At 34.8% G+C, this 15,505-nt stretch overlaps 2 protein-coding genes across 3 annotated transcripts in view; one reads left to right on the top strand and one right to left on the bottom strand.

Annotated features, from left to right (window-relative positions):
• LOC110464954 (tankyrase-2-like) overlaps nt 1-2,308 on the bottom strand; it is a 10,949-nt gene extending 8,641 nt beyond the window's left edge. The window contains exon 1 of one of the 2 annotated variants that reach the window (XM_021520456.1): nt 1,957-2,308. The gene's annotated coding sequence lies outside the window, so the exon portion shown is untranslated. The remainder of the gene's footprint in view (nt 1-1,956) is intronic. The other variant, XM_021520455.1, reaches the window with a different exon arrangement.
• Nucleotides 2,309-2,513: 205 nt separating this feature from the next.
• Nucleotides 2,514-15,505, top strand: part of LOC110464946 (putative glycerol-3-phosphate transporter 5) — a 24,748-nt gene continuing 11,756 nt past the window's right edge. Inside the window, exons 1-12 of the mRNA XM_021520438.1 lie at nt 2,514-2,619; nt 3,867-3,982; nt 5,421-5,513; nt 6,315-6,395; nt 7,019-7,087; nt 9,814-9,939; nt 10,371-10,430; nt 11,598-11,682; nt 12,351-12,417; nt 12,862-12,952; nt 13,524-13,618; nt 15,372-15,505. Of these exons, the coding sequence (XP_021376113.1) occupies nt 2,574-2,619; nt 3,867-3,982; nt 5,421-5,513; nt 6,315-6,395; nt 7,019-7,087; nt 9,814-9,939; nt 10,371-10,430; nt 11,598-11,682; nt 12,351-12,417; nt 12,862-12,952; nt 13,524-13,618; nt 15,372-15,505 (1,063 nt within the window). The 5' untranslated portion in view covers nt 2,514-2,573. The remainder of the gene's footprint in view (nt 2,620-3,866; nt 3,983-5,420; nt 5,514-6,314; nt 6,396-7,018; nt 7,088-9,813; nt 9,940-10,370; nt 10,431-11,597; nt 11,683-12,350; nt 12,418-12,861; nt 12,953-13,523; nt 13,619-15,371) is intronic.

Here is a 15,505-nt window from a genome sequence, read left to right as displayed (position 1 = left end):
TGGAGAAGAAGATTTTTGAAATTTTAGTCAATTTGACCCTTTTTGGCCCCGCCCCTCAGGCCCCTGGGGGCTTAGGACTAAACCGGCAACTATTTTTGTTGACCTTTGTCCATAGAAGGTCCCTGCAAAATTTCATTGAAATTGGTTCAGGGGTTTTGGAGAAGATTTTTGAAATTTTAGTCAATTTGACCCTTTTTGGCCCCGCCCCTCAGGCCCCTGGGGGCTTAGGACTAAACCGGCAACTATTATTGTTGACCTTTGTCCATGGAAGGTCCCTGCAAAATTTCATTGAAATTGGTTCTGGGGTTTTGGAGAAGAAGTCGAAAATGTAAATTGTTTACTTTGTCTCAGGTGACCTAAAAAAGGTTGGACCTAGTAATCTGTTCTGCCTTAACAGGCCTGAATAAACATTTGCAGGTCCGCCAAGATTTATACCCAAAATTGTTCGATTAAAAACGGACAAACAGGTTGTTTCGCATAAACGACCTGGACCCGTATTCATGAAACCGTTCTCATGCTCAAGCATAGATTTTGTGCTCAAACCAACATTCTGGTAACTCACTTAAATCATGTCAAACGAACAAAACCGGTGCGACGAATCACCGAAACGGACCGAATCGGACCGAAACGGAACCGAAACGGACCGAAACGGACCGAAACGGCACCGAAACGGACCGAAACGGAACCGAAACGGACCGAAACTAAACCGAAACGGAGATTATTTATTTATTTTATATATCCTTCGTCATCTCGTCGGGTGCACCTGACCTTTTATTTTCAACATACATCTTATATATGTATTTTTTTATTTGCTTGTTTATATATATTAAAACGTTAAGTTTATTTAATTTCGTTGTCTTCTTTTCAACAGTGACATGCTTTCAAAGTATTCCATTTTACAATTCGATTCCTTTTACAGTACGATATATTAATTTGTTCTTCAGCTTCACATTCTCTAGACAAAACTAAACAAAATAAGAAGGAAAAGAAGACTAACTCATTTCCAAAAATTCGGTACAGAAATAGAACACAATTATGTTGAAAATGTTGATATAATTATCCATTTAAGATCGTAAAACCATTTATACAAAATTTAACAATGTGTTTATACCGTCTCAAGTATTTTTTTATGCTGAGATAAGTATGGATGGCTCATTTAAATGGACAACTTTATCAATATTTTAAGCGTTAAATAAATTGAAAATATAATCAAAATGAGCCAAGAACTTCAACGGAGAAAAAATAAATAAAAGAGGGAATTTAACGTAACGTTTCAAGACAAGTGATGTCTCGTCACTCCATTCAATATAATTGCCTTTCTTATAATTGGGTATCTAGTCATGTGCTTGTATTTATATAACATAGATACATGCCATTATTGTATGTATTTGGCTTATATAATATACACAATATATACACGACAAATAAAGATTTACCAAAAAAAAACCATTAACACTTCCTTTGCGGTTCCGATCGGGGTCAGTTTTGTTCAAAAACAATCTAAACTGTATTGAACTCCCTTTAAATAGCTTATGGTTTCCATTTCGACTCCGTTTCGGTTTAGTTTCGACTCTGTTTCGGTTTAGTTTCGGTCCGTTTCGGTTCCGTTTCGGTCCGTTTCGGTCCGATTCGGTCCGTTTCGGTCCGTTTCGGTGATTCGTCGCACCCAACAAAACTTCGAATGAAATCATTGAAAACAGTATTCGACTTTAAGTCTCTTCAAAGTTTTTCCAAATCATTGAAAAAATGAAATTGTATTATCAAGTTATAACCGGAACAAGAAATTAGGCTTAAGCACAAATTCCATACTGGAACATGAGAACTGTTTCATGAATACGGGCCCAGGCCCCTACGGCTACTCATATTGGCTACAACATAAAAATAAGAGGCCGTGTAGTGTCTACTGCGTATAGTGGCTAGAGGAAACTCGGCAAGTTGCAAATGCAAGATTATTACCTATATGCGGGCTTGTGCTCAACCTACTTAAGTGTTTCATCAAAATATGGCTTACTCACATGTAGCCCAGCACGTTGATGCACTGTCTGTCATTCAAATTCGGACCGTGATCATCACCTGATCACGAAGGCGAGCGCTCGGATGTTATATAATCACATGTGCAGAGCGTGATCACACTATACCAACTCAAAACGCATGTGTTTACAGCGTTTTAATATCTAGTAACTGATGCAATTTCAAACTAGAATAAAAATTATAATAGACACGTCTTAATTTGCATGGCATCGACACGTTATGCTTGATCGGAGCATATATATACCCAAAATGAAAATAAACAAAACATCTATTTTTAGATCCAACTCTTACTTGTTTACTTCCTGTTTGCTCCGTTTTTCAGTATGCTGCAAATCGACCATCCTCTCAAGCCTTATCAATACATTTAATATAGCTTGTCCATTTTGCAAGGAAATTAAAAAGGTGAATAATGAAAGCGTAATGCTGAACTTCTTTTGATATTTTTTTTATAAAGTTTTACGACATACGTAAACCATCATCCACATGTCAACAAACTGACTTTGGAAAACGCCTTTTTCAGTTGACTTGGTTCACTCTTAAAAATGGTTATGAAGACACCGCTTGGCCGACCGAAAGGCCCTAGGGATGGTAGGAATACAATGAACTTAAAACGGTCGTACTCTGTTCTAAGTAACGTAACTGACATACTGGGCATATCGAATTGTTACGTTCAGACGTTATGTCAAGGTCCGGGGGATACAGTACTGTCATGATCATTACTCAGTAGACTTTTTATACCAATAAGTTGCGAAATTTGATACTTTGGAAGTTTTCTGGAATCTCCTTCAAGTCAGTGATAAAAAACGATTCCCTGAAATGTTTCATTCACAGAGATTAATCAGATTTGTACGTTATACGCTTAAATTTACATTTATAATCTAGTAACCATGCAACATGTTCATATTGCTATTGTAATGATTGAGTAAGAAAAGTAAAGACAAATAAATTCTCAAAATAGACACACTTGACACATCGACATGTGTTTTTTACTGTCAACAAAACATTTAAACAAATTAGACATCATATTTTAAATTATTTCTAAATGTATAGTTTGATGCAAGTGTTTTTTTTCTGATATGAGATGATCGATGCATGCATCTATATTTTATAGCTAGTATCTAGTACTTATCACAAGTTGTATTAATTGAGGTGATTCTTTACAAAGAGTCAAAAACTTGTACCATCAATTAATTATTTATATATATTAATGGTATATCCTTGCAAGGTAATGTAGTAAAAAAATTCTGAGTTCGTAATATGATTCAGATGCAAGTCTCATCTATTCACTACGTATCATAAGTGTCAGCCTCTGAAACCTCCAATGAGGAAGATCTCCCTCATACCTCATTTCCAATGAGGGAGAAAGTTTGTGAAATGCAACTCACTCAGAAACTGTGCTTTGCTCATTTATCTTTTCTCTTTTATATCAAAAATAACTTAAAAAAAGCATTCATTTGCTTCAGACACACCTGTAATGATCATTACACACCCTGCGCAGTAACTAAGAGATCATTTGACCACAGGATGTAGATTTTTAGTTTGTGTGAATTTTGACTTAATTGAATGAGAGACTTTTGAAGGAGATTGGTAAATTTTCGTCAAAATGAGTGAGTCTCCCTACTAATGAGAGAGGGTTGACAGGTATGTCACTACTCTATATATATACACAAGTACAGGTACAAACCTTCATTTGAATACCATAAAGAGTTCAGTCTCTTCAATATGAATACCATACAGTAGAGGTAAAATGTATGTCCTTTCAAATGACAACATACCACACAGCTAGAGGTTGTCCATTCATTTGACCACCTAACTGAAGTATTTTCTCTTTACAGGTTGTTGTATAACAGCCATTTTCAAGACACCACTTTACAGACGGCAGCTGTTGGTGTTTTGCCTGGGATGGATGGCCTATGCTTCTACATACTTTCTAAGGAAGCCATTAGGCGTGGTAATTTACTTACATTTGTTTAGTTTTTTTATTTCGAAGTCTTTTTTCTGTCGGTGTATAGCTTTAGATACATGTATAATATTTAATTTGTTACTCTTAGAATCTCAAAATCATCTGGATGGATATATGTTTCTCTTTTGAACATTGAATAAAATTTATTTAAGTCATACGTCATAAGGAAATACTAACTACATGTACATAAACAAAATTTCCATTATCTTGTTTATGAATGAATATACCTACACTGATGTAATGCTGCATATTGACATGTTTTATGTGCACAAGCAATGCTATTTATCAATGATATTTAAATAAACTGTCAAGAAAAGAACTGAAGCCCATGTGGTGTATTGCCACCTGGTGGAGAGGTAGTAAGACATAGTTATTCCCCTTGACTACGCATATGATATTCTGGTTATCTATAGACAGATCCTACATTGTATGAACCTTCATGATCATTGACTACCAAAGGTACATCTTTGTATGTCCTTTCATTAATTACCACACAGAGTTATGTCCTTGCGATTGACCACCATACAGAGTTATGTCCCTTTAACCCATGGCCAATACCATACAGAGTTATGTCCCTTAAATTGATCGCCAAACATACATATATATGCATGTTTCTTAAATTTGACACCTACAAAGTTATATATGATCCTTACTGTGACTCATACTGAGAAATGTCAACTTAAATTCAGAGTGATGTCCCTTCAATGAATACTATGGGTACATTCACATATCAGGTTGAAACGGTTGAAACTGTTGAACCTGTAAAGAAAACGGCAGGCACAGATCTGGACCGAGGCTGACCTCAGGAAAATTTTGCACGTGTAGATTGAGGGGTCCAGACGTACCTGCACCGAAACTAAAAGTTTGACTATTGCTAGTTTGCGGTATTTCTTTCTAAAACAATGTCAAGCCACATGTAGGTTTTAAGATACGTTACGTAATTCATTGGACGCATGAAAGAAGGGTATACTATTCTTGATACAAGTTTTTTATAATCCGAAACTGTGCATTTTTAGCTCTGCTTATAGAACGGTCCAAGTGCGTCGTTTATCGTGGAATATTTCTGCGACACACGTACCGTTTCAACCGGATACACGAATGTAGCCGATGTAGATGTACATTTTTCTTTTGTTGACTACTGTACAGAGTTAGGTCTCTTTGTATAGCGTAATATTTTAGTTGTTTAAGCTTTTCTGTGCGATGAATAATTTGAATTGGAGAAAAACTCAAGATGCAGGGATCTCGGTTCATTTCAAAAGTCATGAGGAGGAAGAATTATCTTGAGAGTCTATAGCAAGCTTCCTTTAGATTAGGAGGGCATGCATTTGCAACCAATGTACCACCTTTGTAACCAGAATAGATTATTGTTGCATTATTCGTCAAATGTATACAAGTGTACTACATATCTGAATGTTTTGGTTTGAAGGTGAAGACAGATCTAGAGACAGATTTACACATATCTAAAACACAGCTAGGATGGCTGGACACGGCTCTCCTTCTACCATACGCTTTAGTACAGGTAAGATTCAAACCAGTTTGAATACAATAGCTAATTATCTGTAAGAAATGGCTTATAAGGCATGTTAACGTCAAAAGTAATAATCTCCCTAAATTGGGTAAAATTGGACCAACAATAACACTTACTGGGTATTTATATCAAACTACACATTAAAAGCAAAAAATTTGTAAAACAAGTTTGAAAAACAGTAAAACAGAGAGTGGGACAATATATATTGTCCCTAATTCTGCTGGAGACTAACACAATTAGTAATTGGTCTGAACATGACTTAATTCTGTTTAGCTAAATACTGAAAGATCTGTGTCATATGAATATCAATGATTGATACAATTATTCTTATTTTTCCTCTTCTCCATAAATGTGTACAATGCAATGATATAGCCGAACATTTCATTTGAAGATATGTTCATTTCAAATTTAAATATGTAAATCACCGCTAAAAAGGGGGAGTTATCGCTGTAACATATGCTTGGTAGATTCTTGAAAGAAAAGCACTAGCTTTCTGCCAACCAATATCAGATGGAGGGCTGTGCAAATTACCTTTCATCTGTAGTCCATTTGAATGTTTGTCTATCTGTCTGTCATCCATTCTAAAACATTTTATTGTTTTTGATATTAAAGATACCACAAAATCTTTTTACTTTTAATATGACCATCAATCCAATATGTCAGAAAACAGAAGAGGAAAGATCTGATCTACATGTACATTTACTAAGATCTAATGTAGATCTTTTATTGATAGAATTGCTTGCTTTGTACTACCTTGTGATCTCATTAAAACGATGTTTGTTTTATTTTCAGATGCTTCTTGGCAATATAGGAGACAAAATTGGTGCTCGGAGGACATTTGGAGTTTGTCTGATCCTTTCAGCTATTTCTATGGTATGTTAGGTGATCTCAGAGGACATATGAAGTTTGTCTGATCCTCTCAGCTATTTCTATTGTATGTTAGGTGATCTCAGAGGACATATGGAGTTTGTCTAATCCTTTCAGCTATCTCTATGGTATGTTAGGTGATCTCAGAGGACATATGGAGTTTGTCTGATCCTTTCAGCTATTTCTATGGTACATGTATGTTAGGTGATCTCGGAGGACATTTGGAGTTTGTCTGATCCTTTCACATATCTCTATGGTACATGTATGTTAGGTGATCTCGGAGGACATTTGGAGTTTGTCTGACCCTTTCAGCTATTTCTTTGGTATGTTAGAACTGATCTCAGAGGACATATGGAATTTGTCTGATCCTTTCAGCTATTTCTTTGGTATGTTAGAACTGATCTCGGAGGACATATGGAATTTGTCTGATCCTTTCAGCTATTTCTTTGGTATGTTAGGTGATCTCAGAGGACATATGGAATTTGTCTGATCCTTACAGATATGGGTCAATGTGGTAAATGAAAAGGAAATATTACCCATTTACCCTATATATAATAACAAAACAAAATCTGAATCTAGAATAAAAACCATCTACATGTACCATGTATATACGTTGGTTTATTTTTCAGTTTACGTTTGGCCAGTGGAGTAATTTTTATGTATTTGCTGCTTTACTGTTCATGAATGGAGCTGCACAGGTAAGCTGACCGATCACAATCAGAGATCAAATTATTCAACCTAAGGCATTTTACACAACTACAAACACAGATATTTGTTAAAATTTCTGTTATTATTAATAAAATATGACAGTTTGAAAATAATATTATAAACGAATGCTGATGAAATGGTCTTCTTCATCTTAAAGTAAATCTCACATTTTGGTGAATATTGGGGATTAAAATTTTCAAAATGCCAAAAGGCCTAGTCTCATGATACGAGATCAGTAGCCTGCTGACTTCGAGTGATACACATTTTGTGAAAAGAAATGACATTGACCTATATTTAAGGTCTTCATGGTCAAGGGCTCAAAATTGTCTTTTGACCAATATTCAAAGTTAAAGATGTCAATTTCGTTAAAACACTCAAACAGATTATTTTGAGCACCGCCTGCACTGTCCTTTCCCATAACAACAGAAAGATGAAGTGGATTTCTGTGGGTATCACTACTGCTTCAAAACATATTTTTATCAAGGACCCTCATTTTGACCACTTACCTTCCCTATTCCAATCACCTGAGTTGGTAACGTTCTTATCGTCTACCGTTTCACATGTGCATAACCTCACATAACACAATTTGAGGAAGAGCTGCCAAACGAGTGTCACTTTGAGTGTTACAGCATTCAGTCCTGTTTTCTTAAACCTTTCTTTTGTATTTTTCCGTCCATCCGTTTTGACAGAAGACGCTGTTTTATATGTTCATTCAATGTGTCTTAAGAATCAAACGCACAAGTGATTTTGTTTTGGAGGTAAGAATTATCCCCCTGTGAGAGCTAACCTTACCTTAAGGGAGATAACTCAGACACAAGTCACAGATAAGAGTATAAAGTAGTGTGTGGCCTTAAGGTCATAGGAGTGTATTGCTAAACGGAAATAGGAAGTACATCTCTAGTTGAAAATCCAATGTAGGGAGACAGTATAACAATTTCCGAATATTCTAATGTTTAATATTAAACTGATGAATATTGTATGCTTATTATTGACAGAACAGTGTGTTCTTTCAGTATAAAAGTATTTCAAAGCAATCCAGGCATTAGGACTTCCCACCCTTCGTAATACACATGCTTTTCTTGTCGTATTTTTGTGTCGTCATTTCCATATTGCGTATCGGGCATTCTATTACTGTAGTGTAAATTATAGTAACACCGGGTAAACAATAGTACACATGCGTGACGATGATATGTCAACACCCGATATCGAGACTTAACTTGGAAATGTGTAATCACACGTACTTCAGAAATAAAGCTTATGATACAAAGACATTAATTAACTCATGGGAAGATACTGAAATAAGATCAGACGACTTCAAGATGGTCGTATATGAGGCGCATGGAATGCAGACTGATGTGTTTTGATTACCGACCTCACCTGTACGTATCAAGTGCTAACAGTAGTTCACAAGCTCTCGGTCTCTACAACATTTGTTGTCGAGCGAGTTACGCTCTGTCAGATAAATCGTTTCACAAATGCAATTACAATAACTCTGTGATAATAGTAGTTTGTAAAATATCAAGATACCTATAAATTGCAGGTGCATGTGCGTGCACGTGATAACGGCATACCATGCGATAGCCTATGGTTACCTAAGTACCTAACATGTAAATACATCATGCTTAGGCGGGCTATGGAATGATGTCCAAAGTGTACATGATTGAGAGTAATTTTGTTTCATAAAAGGACAGTAAATTAACAATTAAATATATTTCCCTCATTTTTGGTATAGCAAAGAAAATAAGTGTCATTATAAAAATTCTATCCCTCTCCAAAACGTTCCGATTTTTTTCAAGGTAGACAACTCTCATCAGGATCAAAATGAATGTAAAATGTAAAATAAATGAATTGTAAAGACTTTGTGTGTATTTCACTATTTGGCTCAAATTTTTACTCTTTTTGTATGAAACTATGTGTCCTGTTTGCTTTAAGCTTGTATTTTGTAACTTTTATCCATACAATTTCAATAAAAAACGCTTTTTGTAACATGTTGTAGATATTTTATGATAAATAAAACATTTGTTGGGTTGATTAGCAATGTTTCTTTTCATTATTTTATTGTTGTGATAGTTTTGAACAATGCCACACACTCAAAAAATATAGAAGTGTTGAATTTGACAAAAATTCAAATTTTCAGTATTTTTTACAAAAAATCCCCAGTTTATCGTAATGATTAGATTTTCATAAAATCATCTCTGCATAGTTATATAACCATTATGTGAAACTTTCATTGAATTATGCTGGCTAATTGTGAAAGGGTGAAGCCTCCTTAATTCAGTTGTTTTTTAATCAATGAGTCACATGTGTCCATTTTTCTGTACTTCAGGAAACCGGCTAGCTATTTCACTACTGTGAAGTTTTTCAAGAACGATAACTCTTACATGCAATAACTATGTGTATATGGTTTTATTATAAAAAATTTAATCGTTTATAGATAATTAATTTTACACAATTTTAGTATTTATGAAGTGATAGACATTAATGCAATACTAGTCTATGTCAGTATCATTTTTATTGACATTATTTTGCAAAAGTTGTGTTTCATTTTTTTTTCAAAATTCATTCCTTTTTACATAAATTTCCATTTAAAATCCTTAAAATTCTGACAACCTATATTTTTTATGTGGCAGAAAATGTTCTTTACTTCAAAGCAATATAACTACAAAATTTGAAGAAATTCTCCTATTACCTTAATGGAATAATATTGCTTCAACAGTCACAATGCTGGCCAAACTGCATGAAGAGTCTTGGAGCCTGGTACCCAGACAGGGTGAGAAACTCCATATTTGGAATGTTCGGAACATGTGCCTTCGCTGGCGGTATCATGGGAACAGGGCTGGCGGTAAGTGATTCTTTTTTCTTTTTTCGTGGTTAATTAAAACACTTTTATGTCAATATACATTTCACCAGACATTTTGCAACTTTTGCTTCCTATTATCAGAAAAAAGCAATTTTAGTGAAATATGTTTCCTCTATGTATTTACCTGGTGTTGGATTATATTATTTAAAATTTGTATTTCTGGCATTTTTGTCATTATCAGAATTTGTCTGTTATGTATAGTATAAGTATATCTAATGAAAACTGAATGTATTTGTGAAATGAAACTAACATGACCATTACCAGGCTGTATATATGTACACTGTAGATGGTGTGATATACCTAAGTGTGAGAATCCATCATTGTTCTATGAAATAGCATTGGGTTAATGTATATAGCTATTACCCAGGTTATTCAAGCTGCTGCACACTCAAACAAGACTTTATATTGAACAGGTATATTTGCAATCATCATATGGATGGAGAAGTGCCTTTCTTCTGCCTTCAGCTTTTGTGGTATGTTATAATTCCTATACTTGTCCGTGGTATACACTCAGTGTGGTAAACACATTTGTCTGGTAGTAAATTAAGATATACCTGGTAGGTTACTATACTGTGACATTCACCTGTTAGATTTAATGCTAATGTAATAAGCCTGTAGGAAATATTTAATGTGTGCAGATTTGGACTTGGTTAATTCTGCATCTTATTCAAAGTAAGGGACGTTACTCTTGCACAAATTACATGTAGCATATAATTGTGGCTGTTCCACAAACATATGCATCACAACCAAGAATATCGCATTTTAAAATAGATTTCATTCCGACATATGATGACAAGTTTGAGGTGAACGTTACCATTGATTTTTTAGGTATTACCTAATATGTAGATGTGCAATAAAGATTTTAAAAGTTTCTAAGTTCAAGGACACTGTCAATAAAAAAGAAGACCATTGCAGGGGAGAGGTAGAGTCCTTATCTTGGAATCCAAAAGACTGATCTTTTTTAATTAATTTGACATGGTGATACATGCATGAATATGTTGATATGCAATAGGAGTTTAAAAAGTTTTTAAGGTCAAGGCCAAAGTTACTAAAAATTGACCAGGGAGGGGGACAGTCAGGCACATGACAGGACCTTAATGACCTGACGGTGTTATTACTTATAGTGGGGGCTTTTTTGTCATTGCTCTTGTGGTTTCATTCCTGTGTAAATATATTGGTTAGGCTTGAGAACATGTTATAATTACCCTCATATCTTTGAGTGGGGTATATATTTAAATGCAATAGCCCGAAAGTTACAAAATTTCATAAAGGTAATTTTGTGCCATATTATGTACAGAAACAATTACAGTACCTAAAATCTCATAAGTCTGGGATCCTGGAATCAGAATTAAATTGTATATAATGTGTGTTTATCATTAATATATGTTTATCTGCATGATATCAACCACAGATTTAGAATAAGATTGATTTCATTGTTAAAAGAGTTACAGTTTTTCTCAATTACAAAAATCTAGGAAACCCTGCCATCTGAATGAAATACAGTATATGTTTAACTTTAATTCCTGTGAAGATGAGTGTCCGCTTACATGTATGTATACATTGTACGTACAATAGGGTCTGAATTGATTTACATTGAAACATACATGAGCGGTTTACCTGTGATGTTATGGTGTTTACAGGGAGTTCTAGGTGTGCTGGTGCTTCTGTTTTTTCAACAACCAGATGAAGTTGGTATGGAGGTTCCTGGTAAAGGTGAAACAACAGGTACATGAATTATATTATTAGGTGATGACGTAATGATATCACAATTATGTACCTGGTACAGGTGAAGCACAGGTAATAGTCGTTAGGTTATGACGTAATGATATCACAATTATGTACCTGGTACAGGTGAAGCACAGGTAATAGTCGTTAGGTTATGACGTAATGATATCACAATTGTGTACCTGGTACAGGTGAAGCACAGGTAATAGTCGTTAGGTTATGACGTAATGATATCACAATTGTGTACCCAGGTACAAAGTCATTTAAGGATTGAATCCTGTTCTTATGAGTTTTATAGGGTATACACCTCAATTGGTCTCAAGACAAATTATATGCAGTTCATTTCAACTTTGTTTGATTTGATGAAACATGTCATTAGAAAGAATTATAGAACACAAATGACAAAAGAATGATCAAACGTTTGTTCTTCCAAAAAAGTTTCAAACTAAACACTGTAAAATTACCCAGTTTTTTCTTTGTTGTTTTTATTTTATTTTATATTTTTAATTTTTCATCGTCGATAAAAATCACCTGGTGAGATTATTTTCAATAAGATATAGGGTACGGTGTGTAAAAACAAGATATTATATTGTTTCGGTTAAAGGATTCTAATTTAGTAGCATAGATTAATGAATTGACAGTTTCTTATACAATCCTTTTTGTTGTAGCTCCTGCAAATGCAACCTCTTCAAAAAAAGCTGGAAAAATACCTTGGATACAGTTGTGGAAAATTCCGTGAGTTCACCCTGATCAGTTTCAAATTTTAAAAATATAAAATCAAATCAAATGGGCAATCACAACACAACTGAAGCTTCATTTAGTTCTCCAGGTTTTACTGGAAACAGTTCAAAGCCTTGTAATATACACAAGTTTCTGGTGGATAGGGTGTTGTCAGAATCACTAAAACGTTTGACATTGTAGCAGTTGATTGTACTTGGACTATTTCTGTCTGTAAGGTGCGGGTGGATGGGGAACTGTCAGAATCACTAAAACGTTTGACATTGTAGCAGTTTTGTACATGAATTTCTATCCACTCAGATTTATTCACTCTGAAAAATATGGTAATCTATTTCATACCTTTTCAAATCAGTGTTTAAAACCCTTTTTTTTGTGTGAAAGTACAAGATTGACATATGATGATTATGATTACCTGATGAGATTTCTGTGGTGATTTTCTAGGATGCTGGCTGAAGTAGCTGTTGCTGTGTTTTGTCTGAAGGTTGTCCGCTACTGTATGTACATGTGGCTACCACTTTATTTATTAGACCATGTAAGTTTTAATAATATTTTTTTTTTGCAATTTTGCTTTAGATGAATATTTGTGAAGTATGATAAATGGTAATGGGTGCATATTGCTTCATCTAGTGTACACAAGATAATTTTAATTCAGGATTTGCTCACCTTGTGAATCCATGCGGAAATATATATTTGTCCTGAAATATTACCAATAATGTGGTGTGAGGGACCATCGTATCAGAATGATTTACAGAAATATGAACTCCCATATCTGTATGAACAACATATCATATGATTTACAAAGGCATGAACCCTATTTATGGTTTGGGAGTAATCTGCCCAACCACGTGGGTTTTCTCCAGGTACTCCGGTTTCCTCCCACAATAAGACCCCTAGCAAGCTTACATTAGGGCCAACAAGAGTGATGAATATAAGTCGTAAAAACTTGTTTCATAAATGTTGTAATAAATATAAAGTTTGTGTTATTTCATAATTATTTACAGTAGTAAAGTATTAGCCCTTGTATCATGTAAAAGTGATTTTAACATCTGTGTTTGTTATGCAATAATAATGAATTGCACTTTGTTTGACATGCAATGTTTCAGTTACAATACTCCAAAGCTCAAGCTGGGATGTTTTCAACAATTTTTGAAATTGGAGGAGTTTTCGGAAGTGCAGCCATAGGTTTTGTAATAGACGCGTAAGTACGATAATTGGAAATATTTATGGAAATTACAGATTTTTTTTCAGTTTTAATTCTCATGCTTTAAGATATGAACATATGGGAGGAGTGGCAGGAAGGGGCTTATAATTGATTATGTATGAATAGTGGGTTATAGAAAAGTTGTTAACATTTGTATGCCGAGCCCCTGTATTACAATAAAATGCCTCCCTGTCTCGCCATCTTTTGCCAATGAATTAAACATGATGTGATGATGATGTGATCAAAATCACTGTCCAGTATTTACGAGGTCAAATATTACATGATAATAATGGTATTAGGGGAGAAAATGTGGGTCTTTATCCCATCAGTTGTTGTAAAAGAATGTTAAAACTGTACTTACATTCTAATATCAAAGTTTTACTTATAATTTAAACACAAACAATGTACGGTAAACCTCCGTTCAGTTCGAATAGGCGGACAGTTCAAACACACTTTTTGAATAATAAAAATAATAATTTTCTGTCAAGTGATAGTTCGAACCCTGCTTACACACGTTTCGGATTGTTCTAACACACAATTTGTGTACTGAAATCCAGGTTGACTATCGGCAATTATAGCCTTGCGAAACTCTCTTATATATATATACTGATCTATTTTCGCATCTACAGCATTTAACTACTGATTAACTGGTAGTACTCATGAAGTGCGACCATTGTTGTCATTGATGTCGGACAATTTGTACAGAAATATACCACATGTCGCTGATGATTGATTTTCTTTCTAGTAAACATGTGCATGGGCCAGTCAAACATCTTTAGGTCCTGACCATGTATATTCTAACAGTACACAGAGCGGGGAATGTTACCGTCAAATTGCTGACAGACGTGTATATTGTCATGATATAACTGTGATTACAATTTGATTATATAATCACGACCTGGCCACCGATCCCTGATTTATTACTTAATTGATATATTACCTATACATGTGTCAAAACAAAAATGTTCGACCAGGTGGTCGATCAAACTATTAATTAAAATATTGCAGTTTTAATCCACTCCCCGCATTCTGACGTTTAAAGACCAACTGGTCCCTTTGTCAAGCTTTGTTGAGCTAGACAAAGGGACCATGCAGTCAGTCTTGAAACGTTGAAACACGTTTAACACGTACATTGTTTGTGCTTAAAGTAAAACTTACTTCCAAATTGATGAATCTTATTGAATACATTTATATTCAATCATTGCTATCAAAAAGACCATTTTTGTGTTGTCCCCAAACAATTTATTGTATTTTTATTTCATATATGGGATATATTTGTCATACACTCTCAAATGACGGACTCCCCACTCCCCTCAATACCTGTGGGTATAATATAGAGATGTCCTAAGTGAGATGGTAGTCAGCTTATGACATATCAGATATTTCTCTTTCCTAGACCTGTAGGTTCAAGATAGAGTGACAGTTTTCTTTTTCATCTAATAATTTCCTTTTTTTATTCATTTTCAAGTAAATACTGGAGGAGAGGAATCAGTGTCATGTAGGTGTGTGGGGTGAGGGGAGGGAGGTTTAGAAATTCTACACCCTGCTTGTGAAATATCAAAATCCTTAACTTGTACATATGATTGAAACCATTAGTCTTGCTAGAACTGTTGCCTACTCCCAACAGGCATGAGAGGATGAACATGGTACTGCATCCCTTTGTATTACTGGTAAATGTGTTCTAGATAATAAACCGATAGTTGATTTAGATTTATGTTACTAGTGTTCAGTACTGTTTGTTTTTGTGCAGTGTGTTCTGGGGCCGCTCACTCACAGGGACAGCAGTGTCGTCCCTCCTGTCGGCCTTATCACTGCTGGGATTCATCCTCACAAGTTCCTGGGGCATCTGGTTCAATGGTCTTTTCCTGTTTCTGGCTGGAGTCT

The sequence above is a fragment of the Mizuhopecten yessoensis genome, unplaced genomic scaffold (assembly GCF_002113885.1).
Source record: "Mizuhopecten yessoensis strain PY_sf001 unplaced genomic scaffold, ASM211388v2 scaffold11043, whole genome shotgun sequence".
In the NCBI taxonomy this organism is placed as follows: Eukaryota; Metazoa; Mollusca; class Bivalvia; order Pectinida; family Pectinidae; genus Mizuhopecten; species Mizuhopecten yessoensis.
Note: the sequence above shows the minus strand (reverse complement) of the source record. Positions and strands in the feature narration are given on the sequence as shown.